The sequence below is a fragment of the Echeneis naucrates genome, chromosome 1 (genome assembly GCF_900963305.1).
Source record: "Echeneis naucrates chromosome 1, fEcheNa1.1, whole genome shotgun sequence".
Classification (NCBI taxonomy): domain Eukaryota; kingdom Metazoa; phylum Chordata; class Actinopteri; order Carangiformes; family Echeneidae; genus Echeneis; species Echeneis naucrates.
In genome coordinates, this window is record NC_042511.1 from 14,440,760 (window position 1) to 14,465,154 (window position 24,395).

Here is a 24,395-nt window from a genome sequence, read left to right on the forward strand (position 1 = left end):
CACCAAGACGTGCACACACATCCACACACATGCATTTGAAGAGATGACTGGATAGCATAGTAGTAGGTAGGTATATAGTAGCGTCTACCTTCCCTTTGCTCTGTTTTTCTTTGGTTCTTTGAGGGCACTGTGTCAGGTTTGGTCAGTCTCTAAGTGTGTGCGTGGGTGCGTGCGTGTGCGTGTGCGTGCAGAGAGACAGCAGAAAGCAATAAGCTGGCTGAAATGGTGCCATCAGAGCTACATGATTGATCAATTGAATTCCATCATGGGGACTGGCCGGTGGGATTAAACGGGTCGCAGTGGGTTACCAGGCTAAAGCATCATACTGGCTTTATCTCCCCCCTGATTGGTCTGTCACCAGAGACCTGGACCATACACTGACGCTTCGAGCATCTGTATATCAGTGTGTGAGTTGTGTGTGTGTTTTTGACTCTAGAAGTGAACTGAGATTATGATCAAGCGGTATGTTTGTAAGAGAGTGAGTGAAAAAGGTTTTGTGTGCTGAAAAGGTCTGGGCAGGTGGTGTGAAGGGCTTTTTTTTTTTTTTTTTTTTTTTTTTCTTGAGCAGCTGGATACAGTCTTATGATTTACTTTACTTGAAGTCTTGAAATTAAATGTGCCAAGCCTACATTTATCATTATATACAAACACCACGATTTAGTTCACACAGACGTTGCCTTTAAAATGTTACCAACCAAAATGGCGCAAAAACTAATTTTCAACCAACTTCAGTAGTATTACAGTAATGCTATGACACATTAGTATGTGTCATAAACTATAAAAAAAAAAACTGTGTGGTTATGTGTTTGCATAGTGTTGTGGTCAAAATCAAAACACACATGAATCTGTGGTGACTGAACTGTTACAGTGTCAAATTGCTCTGTTAAGGTCAGGAAGATACTGTGGCAATGAATAAGGGAAAGCTTAATTTGATTTCATTCCATAACGGGGGATAAGGCACTAGCTCTCGAAGCAACAACACCACTTCTAGAGCTCAGCATTTCCTTTGGAGAATAAAATACTATGATAAATAAAAGAAATTCTGGCCTAATAAAAAATTAGACCTGAATTTATCAGTGTGTTACAAGAGAAGATATATTTACATTTTCACAAGTGCCCATAAAAACCCAAGCTCTTCTTTCTTTCTTTGCTGCTACAGCATTCTTTGTTTCTTCTTTTGCACCACAGTCTGGCACAAATGGATCTGTATTCCCAGTCCAGATGGAAAAAATATATATTTTAAGCCCCTTCCCCCTCTCCACCTGCCTGTCATATCACTATCCCTGCCGTTGGACACACACTCACACACATACACACACTTGCGCTCACACCAAACGCACAGTGACCCCAAGGACTAAAATAGGCTCTCAGGAACGGTTTGGAGCGATGAATTGGCTGTATAGCAGGGGATTTTCACCATCATCACCTTTTTCTCTTTATCTTTTTCTCTCGTTCTCTCTTTTCTAATCATTTGTGGCCCGCGACTCTTCAGAGTTCTTATAATTGTCTCGTTCAGTCCCTCAGCCTTGCAATAACCGCAGGATACGAGAGCTCAGAGTCTAATACTGATACCACAGCAATAAATATTTGTGTGCCTGTGTGTGTATGTGTGATATGACAAGGGAGACGGAGAGGTGCGCATATATGAAAGGCAAGAGTGTGCTTCTGAAAGATCAAGCAGAGACAGCGCATGCTTGGTAATGGATTGCATTTGTATAGCAATTTCTTGCAGTCTTCACAATCTATGAAGTCGCTTGGTCCTAAATCAGCTCAATGGTGTTTATCTGAGCGTATTCTTCAGTCTAACTTCTCTCTCCACATCTGCCTCAGTGATTCACTTCATCCACCCATGTCTTGACTCCTCCCTTCTCTCCATCATCACACTCTGTTCTGTTTATCTTTCTGTCAAACACACCAGACGAAGAAACACCTCTTAAAACTTCTTCTCATTCTCCTTTCACTTTTCTCTATCCCCCACTAAATATCCCCAATTTATAATCTCTCTAACCGCACGTATTTCCTTGTGTTCTCTGTTTAGGTTTGCAGGAGTCACCACTGGCCAATGGGCATGGCCACAGTGGGCGGGACTTCCTCAGGAAGCAGATGAGAGGAGAGCTGTTCTCACCGCAGCAGATCGAGGTACTGGACCGCCTGTTTGACAGACAGCCACCCTGTCCAATCCAATCCAGCTCTGACCTCTATGTGAGCCCTGACTCTGGCAAGGTAAGGGCGGGGCATCGTGCAGGCTCTGGGCTGAGGCTAAGTTTGGGAATAGTTTGAGGGTTGAAAGAATTCAGGCTGTTCTTATGAAAATGAGGCTAAAGTGGAAGAAAAAACTCAAGAAACCGCACTGGCCACCAAACAAAGCACTGCGTCTTGGCTCACTTCCCCACAGCTAACTGGATGTGCCTTTAACCAACCACACATCCCGCTTGCCACCGCACTGCCCCATATTGAGTCTAGCCAAGTGCTTAAACATGTTTGTGTAGTCAGGCTTCGCTTAAAACCTTTATAGGGATGTTATGATTCCTAATAGTTAGATGAAGCTTGGCGGTCATGTAGCAGTCTTAGTTTTCTCAGTTAATATATATATACATATACATATTTAAGCAATGTACTTGCTTACAATGACAAATCCCACATAGACACCAAAGTACTGTCAATCTAGCCAAAGCTAGATGAATAAATAGAAAACTGCAAAACTACAGAATTGCATTTTCAGTAGGATCCAATGCTTCTGGAGTCAAATAAGTCAAAATGTACGGACAGGCCCTATAACAACTAAATAGGTTTGTCTTTTCAAAGGTTTTGCTGACAGTAACAAAAAATATGACCTTGCCTTCCATATCCTTTAAATAGCGACTTTCTAGCCAGAACAAGATGCCAATTCTTCTGCCCGTCCAGAGTAAATAGTTATTATCACCACTATGATGTTTGGCTCTACAGTCGCCAAATATAATACGTGCATATTTGTCTATACTTGTGAAAAAATTATTTGGACATTTTAGGTATCAGCGAGTAAAATCCTATGTCCGTGATGCTGAGGTTCTGGACCACACTGAGTTAATCAATTGTCTCATCTAGAAGCTTCTTAAAAATTATTCAGACTGACCCAGAGATATATATAGCAAAACTGTCTGATCATATTTGCAAGTCAACATCAGTTTGCTTCATCTAACTGCAATACGAAATGCTTTTCACTGCTTTCAGCTAAAAGCCTGTCGTGCCTGCTATGCCTTGCCATGCCATGCCAATCCTGATGAAATTAGTCACAATGCACAACAAGCTAGGATTCTGGTGATTATGAAATTTTCAAAGCATTAATGCTAATGTATGTTTTTATTTCTTAAGTCTGTTGTTCATTTGTGTTGTGAGAATATCAGCAGTAGGTCAGGTCTTCTCTAAAAGGCTGACGAGACTGTTGTGTTTGATGTGTGCTCTGATCGACAATGTTTCAGTTGCATAGAGGCCCAGTCAGGCCTGGCCTATTGATGTTCCTATAATCTAGACACACTGCAGGGGTTAATGAGCGTATTGACCTGACTCCTATTATGACCTCACTTCCTGCTGCTCAGGGACATCAATAGTGCTATCCACATGCTGATGCATCTTGGGAATGTGCATATGTGTGTGCTCTTTGAATGCGAGAGGGGAAAAGATGAGAAAACAAGGGCGAGAAACGGCGTGTCTGTGTGTCTTAATATTGCATCTAAATTGACCTCCCGCCCTTTCCCAGCAGTAAGTTAATATAAATCTGAGTGGAATTGAAAGGAGTAAGTAGCACGCTGCATAACAAAACAACAACAAGTGAACATTTGTATTCTCTCTACATTTTCCCAAATGTCTTCTGATCTGTAGCCTTCCAGTTGGAATTAAGGAAATATATTGCCATTGTCTCAAAATGACACTTCTGTTTCCACAGCATTTAAGGATATCCCTATGGTTTTATTTATCTAGTCAATGTCAAGGGCAAGAGGATAAATAGTTGATTGTTGAGCAGTAGTAAATGAAAGTGCAGACAGGCTACAGCCTTAGACCTTTAAGGCAGAGTTTGGCTTCTTAGCCTATTCACTTCCTTCTGACGGACAAGGAGAGTAGAGTGTCACAGGGCGAGAGGTCGACAGGGATTGGCTGTAGTAGCTCTATAGACTACGACTTGAGACTATAATACCCATGATTCATAGGTCAATGTCCTCTCTGAGCCTGGTCAAGCCACTGGGGTCAGGGTTGGAGATGGGGGCTTTACACTCTGGGTCGCACTGGGGTCAAACTGGCTTTAGGAACTGCATTACAAAGAGATGCACTCTCTCTCTCTGTCTCTCACCCTCTCGCGCTCTGTCCTTCTTTTGCTTTCCCTCACATACAGACACACATCACTATCTCTCCCTTTCCTTCTGCTCCTTTCTCTCATCCTGTCTAATCAACCACTGCCCCCCCCCCTTTTCCCAGAGGGAATGATTGACAGTCATACCCTTAACACTGACACACTGACAGCTACAGCTCTGCCTCTTTGGCATGCGGACTGAGGTTTCTGTGTGTGTGCGTGTGTGTGTGTGTGTGTGTGTGTGTGTGTGAGGCAGTGTTAGTGGCATTGTGGTCAAGGAGGGTCACGGTCTGTTGTGACTGACATTCCTAAAAGATGCCCAATAGACTTGGCCTTGTTGCTGCTGCTGTTGCTGCTGCTGCTGTGTGTGGGGGTCCCTTTGACCAACATATTGTGTGTGCATGTGTGTGTGAAAGAAAGAAAAAGGTAGAAAAAGCAAGTACGGAGGTAAGCAACGGTGCGTCTGGCTCTATTTGAGGTTATAATGGTTGACTAACATACTGCATTTTCAGCTGTTTCTTTAAGCTTCTCGTTATCTTTAGCTCTTTTGCACCGAAACACAAGTTGCATTTATTATTTCATCTTCCTGCACTTAAAGAGATAAAAAATAAAATTGCTCACATTCCAAAAAAGCAAATCTTATTTTATCTGTTGCCAGTTGTTACTCTTCTATCCTGTTTGTCTCAGACCTTCTCTTTATCTTTCATCCCTAACAAGCCATCCTTTTATCTCATCTCCCTTTCCCTTTCTTGTTCCTCCTCTCCCAGTAGTCCATTAAGCCCCTGTATTAATTTGTGTGTGCGTGCTCATATGTGTGTCTGCATGTGTGCCTGTCAGAGAGAGTTCATTTGAATTTCCCTTCAATCACTTCCTATTACCCAGGTGATAAATCAGCAGGGCTGATGGAGCCCCCTCCCATTTATACTGCCCTGGGTCCAAATGCCCACCCCACTGGCTTCACAGTGATGCAGATGGACAGAGAGAATGTCATTCCCATCAAAACAGCTTAGCTATGAGCAGAGAGGTCAAAGGTGATTGCCTCTGAAAGTTGGATACAGTGACAGACCTACATTGCGCACTGGCACCCTTAATAGCTGCCCTGTAACAGATCGATGCACCCTTCATTTCTGTCTCTATCACTGTCAACCACATGCTAAAAACAAGTTAATAAGTGCCAGTCCAAATCAAGTTTTTGTTTTTTCTTCAAAAATGGTCACAGATATATTAATAAGTAGGGACATAGTTTATTTTAAGAAAAATAAAAAAAATTTAATATCATCAGAAGATATAAGGTGAATATAGAAAATATAAGTAGTAGGTAATATCTACTAAAGATGCATTAGCCAATACAATTATATTTAATTCAAAAATGAATATCAATGAATCAGTCATTCAACATTTATGAACTTTTTCTGCCTGCAGAGTAAGAGGTGAAATCTGGCTCGTCTGGAAATGAATATCCTCCCCACTGAGGCCACGCTCAGTTTGAGCACAGATGAATTCCTTCCTCACAATCCCTGTCTCAGTCTGTGGGCCTCTGAGGGAATAATATTTGTTTATAGCCGAGCCTTTTTCCATCAGGAGCGCACAAGACAATGTGCAGAGATGGAGAGAGAGTGGGAGATTGGGAAATCCAGAGCTATTTCAGGAATGGAGAAAAGGGGAAATACTATTATGCAAATAGAGCAAACCAACAGGGCGTGTGTGCGTGTGTGTGTGTGTGTGTGTGTGTGTGTGTGTGTGTGTGTGGCACCGGGGCATTTAGGACTCATCTGTTATTGATGTGAGATTTGGACCAAACCACAGAAAGAGACAAACAGAGACAGAGAGATATGGCTTATTGATATTTTTTGAATTTCTTTTGATAATCGCTTTCCATGAAAATGACACAAATGCAAAAATATTCAAATTGCTGGTCAAACTTCATCATTGCCTATATGAAGGATAATATATCATTAGAGACAGCAGTGGTGTTGGTCTGTTGGATGAAATGCTGTCCAAGAAGTCTAATTGGGTAACTGATCTATCAGGGTAATGACTTAGTAGGTGCCAAAGCACAGCAGAGGGGTTAATAATACTATGCAGAAGATTGTCTCGTCCTCAACTGCCCCTTCATAGCTTCATTAAAGAATCAGCAGCTCCGCTCTTTCCTCGCATCCGATTTCAGCCGACACTCTCTCTGCTGTCAGTCATTTCCAACTTGAGACCTCTTTTCTTGCTTATGACTTCCTGCCCCAACTCCAACTTCCCCAGACACCTTTTTACCCACCCTGTATAACTCTCCCTTCTCTGCTGCCACCGACACTCCCAAAAACCCCAACCACCCCCGCCCCCCTTCACTGTCCCCCGGCCCAGCAGCTGCGTCCCTCCCCTTTGATGAGGGCTGATGGTGCTGTATGAGCGGTGGAATTGACAACATTTACGGGGCCGAATGAGAATGATCCATCTTCCTTAGCGGGCTTGTCACCTCACTGGCCAAACTTCATCATGGCCAATTACCACGGCAGACCCCGTCTTCTCTGCCGCTGCTGCTGCCTCGCCCACATCTACATGGATACATGGACACATTAGACACCATTATAATAAGACAGAGCAGCCAAGGCGGGGGGGGGTAGGGGTAACACGTATGAATGGACCAAAAAAAAAAAACTACAGCTATGAAGTGTGAAGGGGAGGCGGGGGGGATATTAAGAGAGAAAAGAGTGCTTTAAAATGTGTCTGAAACCTAAAGAGAGAGAGAGCGAGAGAACAAGTGAGATGTGTGCGCAGTGTACAGGGTGTAAGCTCTTATTTGGCAGGTCACAGTCCAGTGGTTGTGTTGTGTGTTGACGAGCACAGAGGTGTTTAAGAGGTCAGTGAGCACAAACACACGCCTACACTTACACCTCAACACACACACATACACACACACACAGATGCAGGGGAATTAAAAGGGTCAGTGCAAAACTCTCACCTCATCACCTAAAGGAAATTCTGATTGCTGTCATTAGTGTGTACACACATACACACACAGGTCAGCAGTAATAAAAAGGAAGAGAGAGAAAAAAAAAAAAAAGGATGGGAACCATATCATGCAGGAAAGAAAGAAATATACTCTGCTCAGTTTGTGAGTACAGATACAGATGTCCGTGAAGAACACAAAAAGATCTGGACTGACAGCTACTCGGGTATATAATGTTTTTGACGAACACTAGCACACTAGTAATTATATAATTATGTGATTAACTAACCCATATAATAAGTAAATTGCATTGAATAACGGTTTGGTTAAAAGTTACGTAAATCTTTTCAAATACGCATTCAACACAAGCACTTCAGGTTTAGGGGTCCCGCTCTTTATAACAGATGGGGACCAAGCCTTAAAATGGTTGATCAATTTGTTGAACTGAACAAACTGCAGACTCTTCTAAATATACTGAGCTGGGTATATACACACAGCTATGTGTAAGCTAGAGGTGTTTAGTTTATGCATGAACAAATCTCCATCAATGGAGTGAAGCAGCCTTTCAGATGAGAGACAAAACTAGCCAGCCATCTCAAACACTCAAGAGTATCATGACACGGGTGACTAAGAACCTACACAGACAAATTCTCATCATCATCGCTGAGTGAATCAGTTAGCTTTGTCCAGCTTTTGTCACCTCAGCCACGATTCTTTCAGTGGCTTGCAGTTTTCACCTGTACTGTAAGCAACTCCCTATTATTTTCTAATGACTTTGGAATCGGTAAAGCTGTGCCCTCCCTTTTCTCTATCTCCTTCCAGGCAAGTCAGCATAAACCTGTGGATGCTGCCTGGGAGACAGTGCCATGCCTGAAAAGTCACTGTATACTAAAAAGCTGTTAGTCCAAACCTTTTGTGCTGCTAATGCGTCTTTATAATTATATTTGTCCACAGACTGAGAAGATAAAATTTCACTTTCCTTCGTTTCTTTCTTTTTCACATAGCGCATAATTATGCAAACACTAACAAATACAAAGTTACTAAAGCCTAACGCATGCACACGCACAGACACACACACAGGTCATTAGCCATGATGAGCACAGTGGCCCTGAGAGTCTACGGTAGTTAATCTATATATAGTTGGTCATCACAGTCAATACCATCACTTTAAATCATCAGACACACACACACACACACACACACACAAAAGATGTGGCAGAACAATGAGGATGAATGGGTTGTTGTTGTGTGCCGGGGTCAGGCACAGGTGAGGGGACAGTTTCCACACATCCATCTATCTGAGTTCATTTTGGGGGTGTGAGAGAACAAGCTTTAACTGGGATGATATAGATAAATACAGCAATCTCTCATCTGAATTATTGAGGTTGATCAGAATTCATGCTCTGTCATTGCTGGATGATTTTATATATACTCGTTTGCAAAATTTGGAATTGTCATATTTTTGACCCATGTCTGAAGTCTGGAGCTCAGATAAAAAGGAAAAGAAAAAAACAAAACGATAAATTATATTCTTTGATTCCATTTTGTATAAACCATTCTTTTTGTGTCACCTCAACTATTTAACAAGTATGTATATTTATCGCTCTTAATTAATTGCCATTGATCTTATGAAGGTCACACACTGTTAAACTGTCATTCAAGATTATTGTATTGGGGAAAAAAAAACCCAATAACAGTCTGAATAATTGTAATATTTATTTATTTTTGACATTTTTCAACTTAACTTGTCATCTTAATTTTTAAAAAGCTTTATTAGAGTTTTTGCCCAAGAATAAAAACAGTACAACCAGAGAACAACCAGATACTGCTTTGAAACCTCAGAAACCGTCTTCTCTATATGGTTTTAACACCTCGACTGTGTGTGTGTGTGTGTGTGTGTGTGTGTGTGTGTGTGTGTGTGTGTGTGTGTGTAAAGCTGAGAGAGATGAAGAGAAATAGGAAGTTGATCTTGTGGTTATAGACTGTTGGACTTGGTTGTACAGTAAATCCCTGTCTTTGTAAACAGATCAATAAACTCTCAGCTGTAGGTGTTTCTGTATGTTTGTGTGTTTGCGTGTGTGTTCACATTCAAGCGTCGTTGTTGTCTGCTATGAGAAAGCATGTCAGAAATGGAGCAGCATACATCAGAAAGACTGATCAAAGCTGTAGGCATCACCCAGCGCTGTTGTATATTAATGTCACCCCCCAAAGATGTCACAATTTGCTTTGTTGTTGGGATTTACTGAGCTTTCTCCACTTCTTGCTTCTTCTCAGACGTCAGACTATTCGGCCATGGCCTCACTAGCAGGCGGACTTGACGAGATGAAGAACAGTTTGGCCAATCCTGGCACAGGGGCAGAGTTGGGAGCCAGTGTTTCTGGTCCACAGTCCTACTCGCTAGTTCCAGGTAAGAAAGACTCACATGATACCAACAACGGAGGTGTACAAGCAACACTTAATACTTCAGTATCACTTTCTGGGACGTGTGTACTACTATGTGTCATTGAACGATTTTAGTGTGCATTTAGGTTCCTTTCATTTTTTATTTTTTATTTTTTTCAATTTTATGCCACCTGTAATTCGTTTATCAGTACTCAAGCTTTCATCGCCTTAATAATTTCCTATAAAACCAAATAGTCAGCTGTTGAATGATTCGAAATGGTCACTGGAAAAGGTGAATAATAGAGGGAGCAATTTGTAGACAATTGAAGATGAAGACTTTTTCTGTCGCACCTGGAATGATGATGAAGACATTCTGCCTGTGTCGTTCCATATTTCACAATCATGTAAGAATGTTTTCATGGGAGAGTTCAATGTGTAGTAGTTAAAACTGAATTTACATTCAGTTGATTGAACCTGTTTAAAGAGCTCCGAGCTGTGGATCTCAGGAGAGGCAAGAAGCCTGAAGGTAAGGAAGAAAAGAAAGGTTGAGGCTTAGAGGAAAAGTGAGAGTCACGTCTCATCCTCTGTCTCTATTTAGAGGCTGTGGGAGAGGCGGTGCTTAATTAAGAGCAGACCAGGGAGCACTTGGACAAGGCTTCCACATTCCCATCTGTAATGAGGAGAATCATAGAGCTGGGAATTTGGGGATATCTGGGAATGGGCTCTTTTTTTTTTTTTTGCCCTAAAAAGCCACACTGAGGAATATTACCTGCGTTCACTGAGAGACAGACAGAGACTCACAGAGGGAGAGAGAAAGCGAGAGAGAGATGAAATTTCCATTTCTGCTTATGCATGCAAACACACACTTTCATATTCACGCGCACACTTTCTGAATATTATGCATGCATTTCCTTGCCTGTCTCTTCCCTCAGAATCGAGCTCCCTCTAGGGGATCAGACATCTGTGTGTTTGACGCAATGTTATTGCATCCTTGAAGTGTTGATACTCCGGACACATGCTGAAGAGCCACATTTACACACTCAATCTTCCTGTCCGAGGTCTTTCCAAATCTGTAGGGCATTTTCATTTTCCCATGAATTTCATCCAGTGCATTGAGTGCAAACACACAAAGGGCCACACAGCGCGCCCTTTATCCCTCCAGGTTAGACATGCGTTGCTCTGATGGCTGTTTGATATGGAAGAGTTTGGTAGCGAGACGGTAAGGGAGAAAGAGAGGCAGAAGATGTGTGTTCATCTGTAGCTGGAAGTGAGCACGAAGGAGACTTGTACTTGTTTGTTGACCTCTACGGCAAAGCTGTGGAGAACAGATACATCAACACAACTGGCATCAATATGCACAACAAACACATTGCGTGCACAGACACATAAACGCACACAGGCAGATGCACACACAGACACACCTCAGAGGATATGGCCCTGTCTGCCCCCTCTAAGTTGGGCTGTAGAGAGTCCATCTCTCCTCTCTTCCACCCTCTCCTCCTTCTCCTCCTTGCCCTGTGCACTGACCCTGAGCGGATGAGTAGCCCGTCTGCACTAATGCCTTGCTGTCGCGTCAAACACCAAGAAAAACTTTACTACACCAAGACAGGAGAGAGGAGGCGAAGAGGGACAGAGGAGGCTGGAGTAGAAAGGGATCTGTGATAAACACAAGTAGGGATGTATTCAGAGGGAGGAAATATGGGAGGACAAGATGTTGGAACCTCAATTGATTTGTAACTGCATGGGCGCAGTTTTTCTTTGATTTCATCACCGTTTCATGTCAACAAAATTTCTTCTCTCTTTTAAGTCTGCTATATTTGAGAGTTAAAATAAAAGAGTAATAATAAGTAGTAGAATAATAAGAGTAATGATGGACTCATGAAGTCACATCATGAAGAAATTTTTGATAAGGTTCTTTTAGGTCAGATTTTTTGCCCCAAGACCAAGACCATGAATCTCCTGACTTTTCCTTTTTCCACCATCAGATTGCCATTTTTGGGCTTTTGGGTGGATGCTCCCCTTCACAATAGAGAGAAATAAATTCAGTGGTCCCTTTAATTTAAACTGCCATGACATATTTGCTCTTGACCCACACAGACCCGCTTTCCCTGGAGCTAAGTTAAAGATCAGCCTGTTCTGTTTATTAGTTTATTGGTCTGGCTTTACTCCTTAGTGAGGGAAAATAACTAAATACATTTAGTTCACCCCTTAACTTGCCCCAAGTCACTAATTTAGACCTCTAAATTTCTTGATGAAATTCAGTGACTTGTCATACTTTGCAGATCAGGATTTAGCATTTGAAATATATGCTCATCCTATAAAACGTTATGCAGTGTTTTTACACAATTTGACAGAAGGTTAACTAGTTAAAATTATAATTAGCTCACTAAAAATGTGGCAAAATATGGTACGACTGTAAGGACCCAGCTTCATTCATTTTTATGTTTGAGTGGCTAGAGCTGAAAAAAAAAAAACTATTCTGACTTCAGGACTTTTACTTGTGGTGCATTTTTTAAAATTCTTGTTTTACTTTTATTAAGGTAAATAAACATCCTTCACAACAACCTCTTTCTCCACTTAAGCCCTCCCTCCTAATTTTAGTTTAACTACACACTATTTTACCTTCACCTTGTTGTTTATGTTTTCTTCAGAATTTCACTGTGCCTCCTCGCCCCCCCCCCCCCCCCCCCCCTCAGTTAGTTAGTGGTGGTTAAGTGGAGGGGAAGTGAATGGGATTGATGGTGTTAGCATCTGAGCTGTTTATGATGATGATGAATGTGTGTGTGCAGTGGCAGGGGAGGAGGAGGACAACGGTGCTTGTGCGTGTGTGCGTGTCTATGATGATGATGAATGGAGGTCTCCCTCTCCACACACTCCTACAGTCTACTGCGTGCAAACACAGAGAAATGATTTGGGCTGACACACTGTCATGTAATCTAATGCAGTTATATATCCTATTCACCGAGTGACAGAAAGAGGAAAGGTGGGAGTAGGGGGGAGGCGAAAGGAGGGGGAGGCAGTAAATTAATAGATGCCAAAGAGAGGGGGAAGAAACAAAAGAGGGAGGATCATCCTGAATGTGCTTCCGTATGCATTTTTCTACAAAGACCCTGCATGATGTGAAACAATCGTGCCCTTTTAACATCAGTGAATCACTACTAATGCCATTTTGAATCACAGCTCTGATCTGGCCATTGTCATGGGATAGTTAAGAGAGACTGGAGATCTCATGGTCACATTCATAGCTACTACACTGAAGCATGACAATTTATGTGACAATCATATATCGACTTCAAGTCTTTTTTAAATATATTGTATCTGTACAGTACTCTTGATGTGATGGTTAGAATTTGAGTGTCATAAATCAAAATCCCATTCCCATTATGTACAACATTATTTCTCTGGTCAGGTGCTGCAAACATGTAACGAGCGTGAAACAATTAAGGCGCTTGAGCTATAGGACAGTAACAATTACAACAGCACGGAGGAGCAACACACACACAGCATAAAGCCAGGAGGCATAAATATGATCAAAGTAAATCAGTGAAAGTGTTGACACTAATTATTTTATTGATAGGAATGAAAGTGATGACTCTCTCTCTCTCTCTCTCTCTCTCTCTCTCTCTCTCTTTGTGCATGTGTGCACGTATGCACACAAGGTCGAGACATAGCCAGCACCACTCTGCCGGGCTACCCTCCTCATGTTCCCCCCACTGGACAGGGCAGCTATTCCACCCCTTCCCTTACTGGCATGGTACCTGGTGAGTAAACCCATACACACACACTCACTCACACACACACACACACACACACACACACACACACACACGGATTTATACACACAGAGTCAGAGGGATAGAGAGGGAAGGAGAGGGGGGGTGCTTCATTATAAATAAAGGTTTTATGAAAAATGCCATTGTACTTGCCTTCCCTTTACAGAAATTCATTCATGGCCATCTTCTCAGCAGGAGTGTAACTCCACTTTTATATCTGTTTCAATACCCACTGGATGGATGTACAGGTTCTTTGTGTGCGAGTGTGTTTAGGGGGTATACTTAGCTTTGCTACTTCCTCCTTCTTGTCTGTCCACACTATGGCTGAAGTGCTCCCGAGGAGGGAGGGGGGGGGGGCGTGAGTGTGTTTTTGTGTACATCTATATGTGTGTGAGTGTTTGTTTGTGCCTGTGTTTTGTGTGTGTGGGGGGTGTGTGTGTATCATTGCAAACCAGCCACAGTAGCACAGCTGTCCCTCCTCAACATTAGTAATTTGTTTTTAATGAGAATCACCAGTGACCCACGACTAATTCATTCATTCCCTTCCACTCCGCCTTCTACGCTGCTTTTGTGTTTCAATCCTGGACTGCCATTCTTGCTCACTCACTCGCTCTCACTCTCTCTTATTCCCTCTCTCAGTCTTGAGAGAGAGAGAGAGACAGACAGACAGAGAGCGGTCAGTGTGAAGTAAACTGCAGAGAAATAAAGGGAAAAGCTCGAAAGCAACAGCAACAAAGTCAAAACAATGTTGTTTACAAGTTCTTTTCTCTCTGTATTTCCAATCGTTCAGTTTGTGACACACACACACACACACACACACACACACACACACTCTCAGTGGACATGTAGGAACAGCACGTCTAAAGATGGGTGACCCTGTCGGCCTGTACCCTCACCCCATCCTGTCCTCAGGTTTGACAGCATATTTGTGTTTGTGTGTGTTTTTCTTAGTGTATGTTATTGTGTGTGTTGGCATGCGATTGTTTGTGTGTACGTGTGTTTGTTTTTGACTGTGTGTGTGTGTGTGTGTGTGTGTGTATGTGCGACCTTGACACTGAGCTACACAAGGGAGACCCCTGAGCCCCCCCCCAGCCCGACTCCCTCCCCTCGTTTCCTAAACAACCTGACACGTTGCCGTCACTACCGTGATGACAAGGGGAGGATGTTCGCACCCAGGGATGCCATGGAGACCACGTCCCGACCCCACCTGACAGCCAAACATACACACACTTAACCACACACATACACACACAGTCTCGACATCTAAATTCTTCTCAGTGAATATACGAAGCTGCCTGAATCCACAAGCTGACTGGAATGAGTGGAGGAGATAATCTCCCAACTTTGCTTCTCTGGCTTCACCATGTTTTATCTCAGCACTTCTCAGGCAAATTATTCTCCTTTTTGTCCGCTCTGTCTAATATCATACCTTCATTAAGCAAGCAACTCTCTTCTGCTGTTCTTCTTCTCTCCCCCTGTCTCCCTGTGTCTCTCTCTGCAGCAGGGGGGCTGACACTCAGAGGGGGTGTAGGAGCGCAGTGAGGCAGAACCGACAGAACGAGAGGGAAAGAGTAGGAACGGGTGGGGGGGATTGGAGGGAGGGGGCATCAGGGTCTGTGACTGTCAGCTATGGGAAAGGGATCCCCCTGGGAGGAGTGAAGGTTCAGGAGAAAAGAAAGCAAAAGAGTGGTAAAAAGAGAGCGAGTCAGTGGAGAGATGGGGGGAAAGAGGAGGAAAAAATGGGGAAGAATGTTGTTTTGATGTGAAGGGTGACGAGGAGGCTGTACTCAGGCGGACCAGAGAACGAGAGAAGGAGAAAAATAAAGAGGAAGTGGTGAAGGGAGACGTGGGAGGGAAGACGAGAAGGAGAGTAGACCCCAGACAGTAAGTAGTAAATGAGGGAGAAAAGCTACGCTATCATCCACTGCATGGCAGGACCACTTCAGTCTCACTGAGCCCTCCAGCTGAATCACTCTCAACTAGTCCTCAAAGTGTTCTGTTGAAAACATCGAGCAGGAGTTGGTCAGTACCCCTAAAGACAGAACATCTACCGCCAAGCCTGGTTTTGTGCGGGCACACGAATGGCCCACGCAAGAAGTCATAGTTAAAATACAGTTTGTTTGGAGCTTTACTGTTAACGACGGGCTCCAGCCTGGGTTAGCCATCCTGAATACAGCTGGCTGGAGTACTCTTACTTACTTTGGCTTAAGCTTTGAACGCGTTATTCAGGTTTTCTGACCCCTGAATTTTCACCAGAGTGTCCAGACGTTGATGGAAGAAGGTAAAATAAAGTCTGGACTTCACCCTTCACAGATGATGCTAAGTACAGCGCAAGCAGAGCTGAATACTGTTGGAGTGAGAAACACTGGGATTCAGAATAGCTATAAAATATCTAAAAAAAAAAAAGAGTTGATGCGTAGACAAATACAAAAATAGAAGGCAAAACAATCTATTCAAAACTATAGCACCGTTGATATCTAATAAAAGTTTAAAAAACAGGAACAGGATGTTTAATTGTCTGCATACTGTGTTGCTTCTAAATATTCTATATTGCTTTTTTCTCTCTTTTTCAGGCGGAGATTTTTCTGGAAGTCCGTATTCTCATCCTCAGTATTCCACATACAACGAGTCGTGGAGATTTCCTAACCCCAGTTTATTAGGTAGGTGAATCCCATATCTCTCCAGCCAGCTCGGCCGACAAGGACTGGATCAATAATTGCATCAATGAATTTCATTTCATTCTATCTCACATCCCAGTTCCAGCTTCTCTAATACTCTCTTGTAATATGTATCTTCATGCTGCGCTGTTCATTTTTTCATTACATTTCATTCTGTATTGTACTTGTACAGTACAATACAACATAGACATACTAATGGTTCTGTGCAAGAAGTTCTTTTCTTTTCTTTTCTTTTTTCTTTAAAGACCGGCAATTTGGAGTGTGAATGGATTTGAAAAAGAGGACACCAGAGAGCTCGAGTAAACGAGAGAGAGAGAATGCGAAAGGGAGAGCGAGAGAGGAAGGAAGGAACAGATTAGAAAGTCTATATCTGCATCTCATCAGCATTGCATTTTGGATTTTTTTAGTTTTTGTTGTTACACTCAGGAGGAAGCTGACCCTGGCCATTTATTTTGAGTTTTTTCTACGATCACCCTGACGTTAATCTGAACTCAACTATCTGAGTAAATTATTTCTTCCCTTCAACATCCTTCTTCAGCCTGGTTGTATTAACAGTGGCCATGCAGATAAATTCATTCTGAAGTTGATATTGCTAAGTGCAGATCATGTTGCTGCTCACTCACTTTCAAGCTGTTGTGAGTAATTGGACAACAATAAGGGTTTAGGCTTAAAGTCTTTATTCTAGCTTTTTTTATACTTAGTTTGCTGTCAACAAAACCCAGAAAGGCAGTTTGCGTCAATCTCACATACAAAATGTACAATATGCATTTAGTTTACAGAAACTACTCACCATCTTTTTTTTTCTTTCTTTTTTTTTTACCCAAGCTGGGTAGAGACGGAGTAACACATGTTATGGGATGGACTGACAATAAGACCAATGTACATCATGACCAGTTTCATTCTTTACTCCTTATTCTAACTACTGACACCTCAAGTTAAACGAATACAAACTAAAAAGTAACATCCCAAAAGTGTCCTCACATCTTTGCTGCTGTGTTTAACAGGAGAAATGAACCTTAAGTCAGTGTTAAAGTCAATGTCCAGGGAGCCTTTTCAGGGTTAATGTTTAAAGGTGAAAAGGTGAAAAGGTCAAGGGGTGACGGTGTAAAAGGTCAATAGGTGAGAAGGGTCAGAGCTGTGCCCCACCCTTTCCTCTCCTCACTTTTCCTTTTCCCTCCTTCCCTCCACCCGTCTGTCCCCAGTGTTTCAGCAGGATTATGGGTCTCTCCTGGGGACGGAAATTGGCTGCTCCTCCAGTCTCTTCACCAGCCAGGCAGGACAGATGCAAGGTAGGTGGAGAAAAAGACAAAGAGAAAGAGAGAGCAATGTAGTATAGGCAAATTAAAAGGTGAATGTGCAGAGGAAGGTAAAAAATAATAATAAAAAAAGATCGGGGCAGAGAGGGAGAAACTCTAAGAGACTTTACTAAGATGACGGATGAGCAGACACGATATGAGGACAAGTTGCTCATACAGAGGCACTAAAGGGTTTGAGATTGATGGCAGGGGAACAGACAGGCTGTGATACGAAGAAAGGCAGGGAAGGATGAGAGAAGAAGTGGAAAATGGAAGAAAAAAGGAGTTAAATAAAGAGGCAGAAGAGGAGAGAGGGCGTTCGGAGTCTTGAGTGAGACTAAATAGTTTGTCAGGCCAGCTTAATGCCTCACTTCCCCAAAGAGCCTCCTGAGATTACCTGGACTATGGACAGACATAACCTTTCAACACACAGCTTGGCTGATTGATGGAAGTGACAGAGACAGGTGTGTGTGTGTGTGTCTAAGAAGGTGTTTTTGTCTGTGTTTTAAGGTGTGTGAATGTGAGTAGCTCTGTGTCTCAGAGGTTACAGTATTGAATTGACCTCTTCCCCGAGGAGAGAATAGACTCAAGGGATCAGAAGTAGTAGAGCCGTACTCAGCGTGTCAGCTTAGACTGTCACTAAGATATAATGCAAGTGTGTGTGTGTGTGTGTGTGAGAGAGAGAGAGGAGCACCACATTGAAAGGGAGGCATGTAAGGAGGTAGACTGGGTTCATTTTATTGGTTTTACATGAAAGGGAGACTAATTTTTTCTGTCATTAGCTTCATCGGCTCATGTCATCTCATCCTTGCCTTTCTCTACTCACGTTCAAAGTAAAATATAATCTTGACAGAAAATTGAAGCTGCTCTTTCCACATTTATGCTGTATTTCAGTAAGCCCACGTCCCTAAAGGATAATTCCGGTTCATTACAACATGGGTCCTATTTTTGCAATTTTAACAATCATTCTCCTGTAATTGTTGAGATCTATGAATTGCTTTGGAGTTCAATTGGGAAGGAAATCTGACTGAAGCCACATGACAGTCAGTCTCTCACTTGTATTATATCATGGCTCTCATGCACCTGTGTGGAACATTTCAGTCTCTTTGAGTTATTTTTTGATAGTTTGTTTGTTTTAGATTCTGCAACTTTCCTGTTGTGGTTCACTCATTTCACTTTGGTCAAGCAGCAAAAGGGTCTGACAAACCCACTCTGCGTCACCCAAGTGACCCCGAGGACACGTCCTTTTAAGATTAACACTTTATTGCTGCTGGTTTTGTAGCCAGCTATTTGCCTTCAAGTTAACTGTGTTAGATTAGTAACATATGTATGATATAGGTAGTTTTGCCGCTTGTTGTACTGCCCCCATCTGACTAGATTTAATGAGTACAGCTTTAAATATCTAGTTAACCTGGCATATGTGCAGCATGTTCACTAAGTCAGTTGATGGCTAGAGTGTTAACTAATTGAAATTAGGTTAACTATAGAATGACACCCAGGTTGCATTGAACTGGACCATCTCCTACTTAAAGTCATTCTCATTCTCTGCTGTATTTGATCGAATTGAACAAAAATCTTACCGTGGTGTTTTCTCTTTCCCCCCCTCCAAGGGTCGCCATACTACTACAGTGCGACATCGAGGGGGGCGGGCCCTGCAGCCACTGCAACAGCCTCCGCCTACGACCGTCACTGACCCCTCCTCCTGAGAGAGGAGGAGGATGAAGGGAAGGAAACAAGTGAGGAAGGGAGGGAGGGAGGTATAGCACCGTCACTGCTCAGTACAAACATGCCAACGCACAAATTTTTGACTTCAGTGATCTTTGAGACGTCTTTTGATTGACACGCCGACAAATGCATTGCTGGGCTGCAACACGGAGATACGGAGATGAGAGGTGTTACATTACTCTGTTGGTCACACGAATGGCTATAGTGTAAGATTCATTAGCAAGTAAATCCCATGATGTAGCAAGGCTTTGTATCCCTCTTTCCTTTTACCCATCATCCACAAATCGAAGACATCAGTGAATTTGTGTTCAGCAGTGATTGAAATTGTAACTGTATTGTGATCTCCTGGGTGAAATGTTGTCTTTTCAGGTTTGGAATATTTCTGATGAAATAATCTAAGATCATTAGACCAAAATCCCTTTTTCAAACAGTATTTCTATGACCCAACATCAATCAATCACTTTTCTATGCCATGCTACAGAGTAAAGACAATCCAAGGCCCATAACGTTGCATGACCAAAATCATCAGTCATTATCTTTCCAGTCACTTTGCTGTAGATTTGCCCCATTTCCCCACAGATCACAATACTCCATAAATGGGATTCCCTTGTTTAAAATGGGAGCGTTCAGTTTCACAGACGTTTGCTAAGCTCCACCCACTTTCATGACTGTGAAGCTTTACAGTCTCACAGTCGTGGAGAAACACAAAGCGTGACAGGTCTGCTGTGCTTCGTTACAGGTTCTAAACTGCGATGTGGGTGGAGTTTAACAAAAAGTCAAATCTAATGTGTTTGCAGTGGCTCAACGGGGAAATCTCAGTCCCCAAATCCACATTTGCATTTGAAGTGGCTTGATTGCCACTGACCAATGGACAGGCCCCTCAGAAAAGCACAGGATTCAATCTGAGCCCTCGACTGTAACAAGGCCAGCGTTAATGTTCACCTCACAGCAAAATCCAATCAACCAGGAAGGTGCTATCCTGCCTCCCGTGCCAAGATTTAGTCCTGATCAAGAGCTATTTATAATGGAGGAGACACAGAGTAATATATTAAGCTTTTCTGCGCTGCACTCCTTGATGAGAGTGAATGCCTGTAATGATTTATTTGTGTCACGCTGTTGTGCTAGAATAGTGATGATGATGATGATGACGACAACGATGCAGTGAAATATGAAATCTTAAAAACTTTCAATATGAAAGACTTTGTTTATAAATGTGATCCGATTGCAATTTTCTTGTTTATAGTTTGTTGCCTGGTATCAGCTGACACAGGTGCCATTTACTAATACGCCATTTTTAACTGCTTACTGAATATTCAAAAGACGAGCCAGGCAGCAGTGGCACCCACTCTTTCTCTTGCTCTTTCTCTCTTACTCTCTATCTATTTCTCTCTTGAAACTCCCCAAAGATGGGCCCCCCTAGTGGATCGGCTGACAAACTACAAAAGCACAAAGAGACTCAATCATTATTTAAAGGCGCCATTTTACTTTTTTGACTTCCGTTTAGATCCATGAAGCACTTCTTCTCCCCTTTTTGAGTGCTTGTCCTTGTGCTGTTAAACATCCTGAAATTGTTTCTATAAAAGCATCGCTTTTGTGAAAAAAAAAAAAAAAGAAAAAAGAAAAAAGTGAAACTGTTTTCTTCTCTTGTTTTTGTTTTTGTTTTTGTTTTTGTTTTTGTTTTTGTTTGTCTCCTACATCAGTTCTGCACTGTGACAATGCATGACACCGGGGTCGAGGCCTTACCCATTCAAGGTACAGACAGAGTAGGACAGATTTGCCCTTCAACACCAATTTGAAATCCACACGCGTTACCCCTCCAAAATGTTTGAGGGCCCATGATGCTGATCTTGTGACGGGGCAAAATCTTCCTAAACCTGTACGTAGCTTCCTGTCTCACTTATGTCCATACAAGATTTGTACAGTACTCGGTGAACGAGAAGTCACAATGTCAATAGCAATTTCAATTATTCACATTTGAACTTAGATTTTAGTGATGGAGCTTTCTTTATGATAAAAAAAAAAGATTAAGAGGTGTGTGGTGTTGTTTTAGCCATTGTCTGCCAGTGTTTACATATCTTTGTTTATTTGTTTGTTTCTGGGTATGCGTGGCTGACTGTAGCGCTTCATTGCTACCGTGTAGTTTTACTAGCTAACAGATTGGAGGCACCAAATCTGCAGCGTGAGACATAAGATATAGCTATATGACCTATGAACACTGAACAAAACTGTTAGTTTCTCAATCTTTGTTGTTTCAGGGTTTCGAAATAGTGATAGAGTGGATCCTTTTACATTTGTAGACCTTAAAAGTTGTGCATACACAACTCTAAAGAAGATTCTTGTAATGGCTCAGCTGGTGTGCTCCCAGCATGCACAACAGCGGGAGCCTTTCCTTATTTCTGTCTTTCTCTCTTGATCTTTCTGAGGCATTATTGAACCTGAACCACACCAGCTAAAAACAAGGACTGTGCCTTTAGTTTTATATATCAACTACGCCCAAACTGACCACGTGTCGCTAAAACAAGATTCAGCATCGCTAGATTATATCAATCTTTTTTCAGAAATAAGTAGCAGAGTTATTTCAATATCAACATCAGATCTTAAGTTTTAATATATAAACAGAAATTTCAGCTGTGATAACAGGACCTACCCGGATCTATGACAGGCCTCACAGTCCTGCATATCTCCCATCACATGGACATTTCAGTCACATATCTTACTGTCAAATTTGTAACGGAATAATTATATGTGGAAAATATTAACTCATTTGCTTTGAAGATTTCGTAGAGATTCACCAGGCTTGGGAGAAAAAGACATCCAACAGCTGTGAAATAATAAAATGTACTGGCTAGATTCATGTTAAATTTAGTACAACCAGCCATCTCCCTCTGACAATGAGCTTTGCTCTCACAGCTGATTCCTGATTTCTCTGTTTCCACCATGAGTTTTGAAGCTGGTTCAGGGTGAAATGTCTCTGCAGCTGTTGGATGTCGATCATAAAATTCGGTGCAGATATTCAGATCCCTGGAACGTTTCATCTGGTTTGTTGATTCGATAAGCGTTATTGCTTCTAAACATTGCATGTTACCATGGTTTTGAGTATGTGAGCATTTAAGCCGAACCACCAAGTACAGCCTTAATAGAGGCACAGACCCTCAGTCTCTTTGATATTTTACAGCTACCAAAGATCTCATTGGGTAGTTTACCTTCTCTACTCTTCCTCTTCCAAATCTTCAATATGTAAACATCTGTGACTGAAATGTCCAAAGTTGGTGTGGTATCTGTACAGGACCACGATACATAGTATACCACCCTGGTTTGGGGCTTCACTGGACCCCACTAACCTCACAAGGAGTGAACACTAAAAAAGGCACAAAACATCAAAAAAGACATAGCAACAGACATATTTTAGATCTGCTCATACATATATATATATATATAATATGAACCAGGGCATCTAACAAGTGAATTAAATCCATTTCCCAAAAACACGGACACATTAGATATCACAAACACACACACACTTCTGTAAACATGAGGAAATATTGATTGAAACTCGTTCTCCTTGAGGAGGTGAATCCGGTCGAGCCCCCTGCATCTGCTCACAGGAAGCTGCAACACTAAACAGGACAAACTGCGCCGCCTGTTTTCTGGTGTAGCCAACAATCCAGAGACACGTTAACAGGATTATTTGTTAACTATGCATCTCATAGTGACGCTGCTTGCCTTGCCGTTGCTCTGACCTGACTGATTCACATGGCGGTAGGACTTTTCATTGGTCCGCCGTCATTTCGATTGGCAGCCATGACATTGATTGCAGCGATGAGGGAGTCTGTCATGGTGGGCGGTACTATAGGAAGCGTGGCTGGCAGAGACCACACACACACACACACACACACACACACAGGTAAATATAAGTACTGACACACACACCCTCCCTCCCTTTGTCCTTTGCAGACTGGTGATTGCCCCTCCTCTCATGCCCCTGTGTTCCCCAGGGGAGGCCAAACCTGCTGTGCCATCAGAAGCTCATCCCAGCTTTTTTCTTCCCCTCCCTCAGCCCTAATCTCATCATATCTCGTGCACTGCCCCACCCTCCCCCTCCTGTCCCTCCTGTAGCACTGCCACACCACCAGGATTAGGAATATTAAAACTATTCTTTCGATTTCAGGCCCTTGACCTTCCTGAAAAAGTCCTCCTTCTTCCTTCAGACAGCCTTATTAATCCTTTTTTCCTCTTACTTTTCTCTCCGACTATTCAGACGTGATGCTCACTGTCCTGTCAGAAATTCTGCATAGGAATGAAGTAGGGTGTTTTGTGCCAAAGCGAGGTCATTTCAATGGCAATTTTGCTGCCAGTATCTTTATTTGGCCAACAGGAGTCCATGAGATCATATCTCACCCTCTGTTTTCTCTTCTTTTGTCTAAAGAGCATTTCAGATGCAAATAAACACGAGTTTCAGAACAAACTAAGATGTTTTATTTCCAGCACTGCCACAGATTACTGTCCACGAGAATACAGTTGCAGCTTGAATTTTTGTCCCAGCTTCAAGTCAAATAGGAAACTGAAATAAATGCAAACAAGTTTTTTTTTTTTCTTTATTATGATTTCTCAGTGAGTGTGTACCGCCTGACTGTATCTCAATATGAATCCATGAAGAAGGCTACTGCCTTCATAAACCTGAGGGGATTTCAGCATGACATCTTGACAGCAATTAGTGGCACAATCTGTTTCATGCTTGCTGATATAACTAGGCTCTGGACAGATCTCATACTGAAGTGTTACTATGTTCTGTACATCTTAATATTATTCAACTGTGGAAGAGGAGAAATACGCACGACTCAGCCTACAAAAATGGACTGCGCTTTTTAAGCAAATATTTCAATCAAAAAAAAAAAAAATTTACATGATTTTTCACCTTACTGTGGCCTTTTGTGTAACAATCTGGAGTTTGGTTTTTTTTGTGTCCATGGCTTCCTATTTGGGGTGTTAAGAGATATTTATATCTGTGCCGTTTTTGGTATAAAAAATAATAAATGAAAAATATGAACAAACAAACGGCAGAAAGAAATACACCAGAACGCAAAGACGAAATTAGGTTTCAATTATTCATCTTGCTCTTTTTAAAATCAAATGCGACAAAAGAAAACATATCTGTAACATTCACCAAAGCCTGTGATGCCTGTTTTAAATGATAGATTCTTGTACAAAAAAACATATAAAATAGCAGAAAAGACTTACAGATACAAACACAAAATGAAGATAAGAAATGCCTTCAAA

At 42.1% G+C, this 24,395-nt stretch overlaps 1 protein-coding gene across 5 annotated transcripts in view; it reads left to right on the forward strand.

Annotated features, from left to right (window-relative positions):
* The window catches only part of pax5 (paired box 5), a 49,648-nt gene extending 25,590 nt beyond the window's left edge, over nt 1-24,058 (forward strand). For 2 of the 5 annotated variants that reach the window (XM_029500707.1, XM_029500724.1), the window contains exons 6-11: nt 2,039-2,223; nt 9,540-9,672; nt 13,307-13,408; nt 15,994-16,080; nt 17,301-17,387; nt 19,004-24,058. In XM_029500707.1, the coding sequence (XP_029356567.1) occupies nt 2,039-2,223; nt 9,540-9,672; nt 13,307-13,408; nt 15,994-16,080; nt 17,301-17,387; nt 19,004-19,086 (677 nt within the window). In that variant the 3' untranslated portion in view covers nt 19,087-24,058. The remainder of the gene's footprint in view (nt 1-2,038; nt 2,224-9,539; nt 9,673-13,306; nt 13,409-15,993; nt 16,081-17,300; nt 17,388-19,003) is intronic. The other 3 variants (XM_029500734.1, XM_029500743.1, XM_029500715.1) reach the window with 2 other exon arrangements.
* Nucleotides 24,059-24,395: the final 337 nt, after the last annotated feature.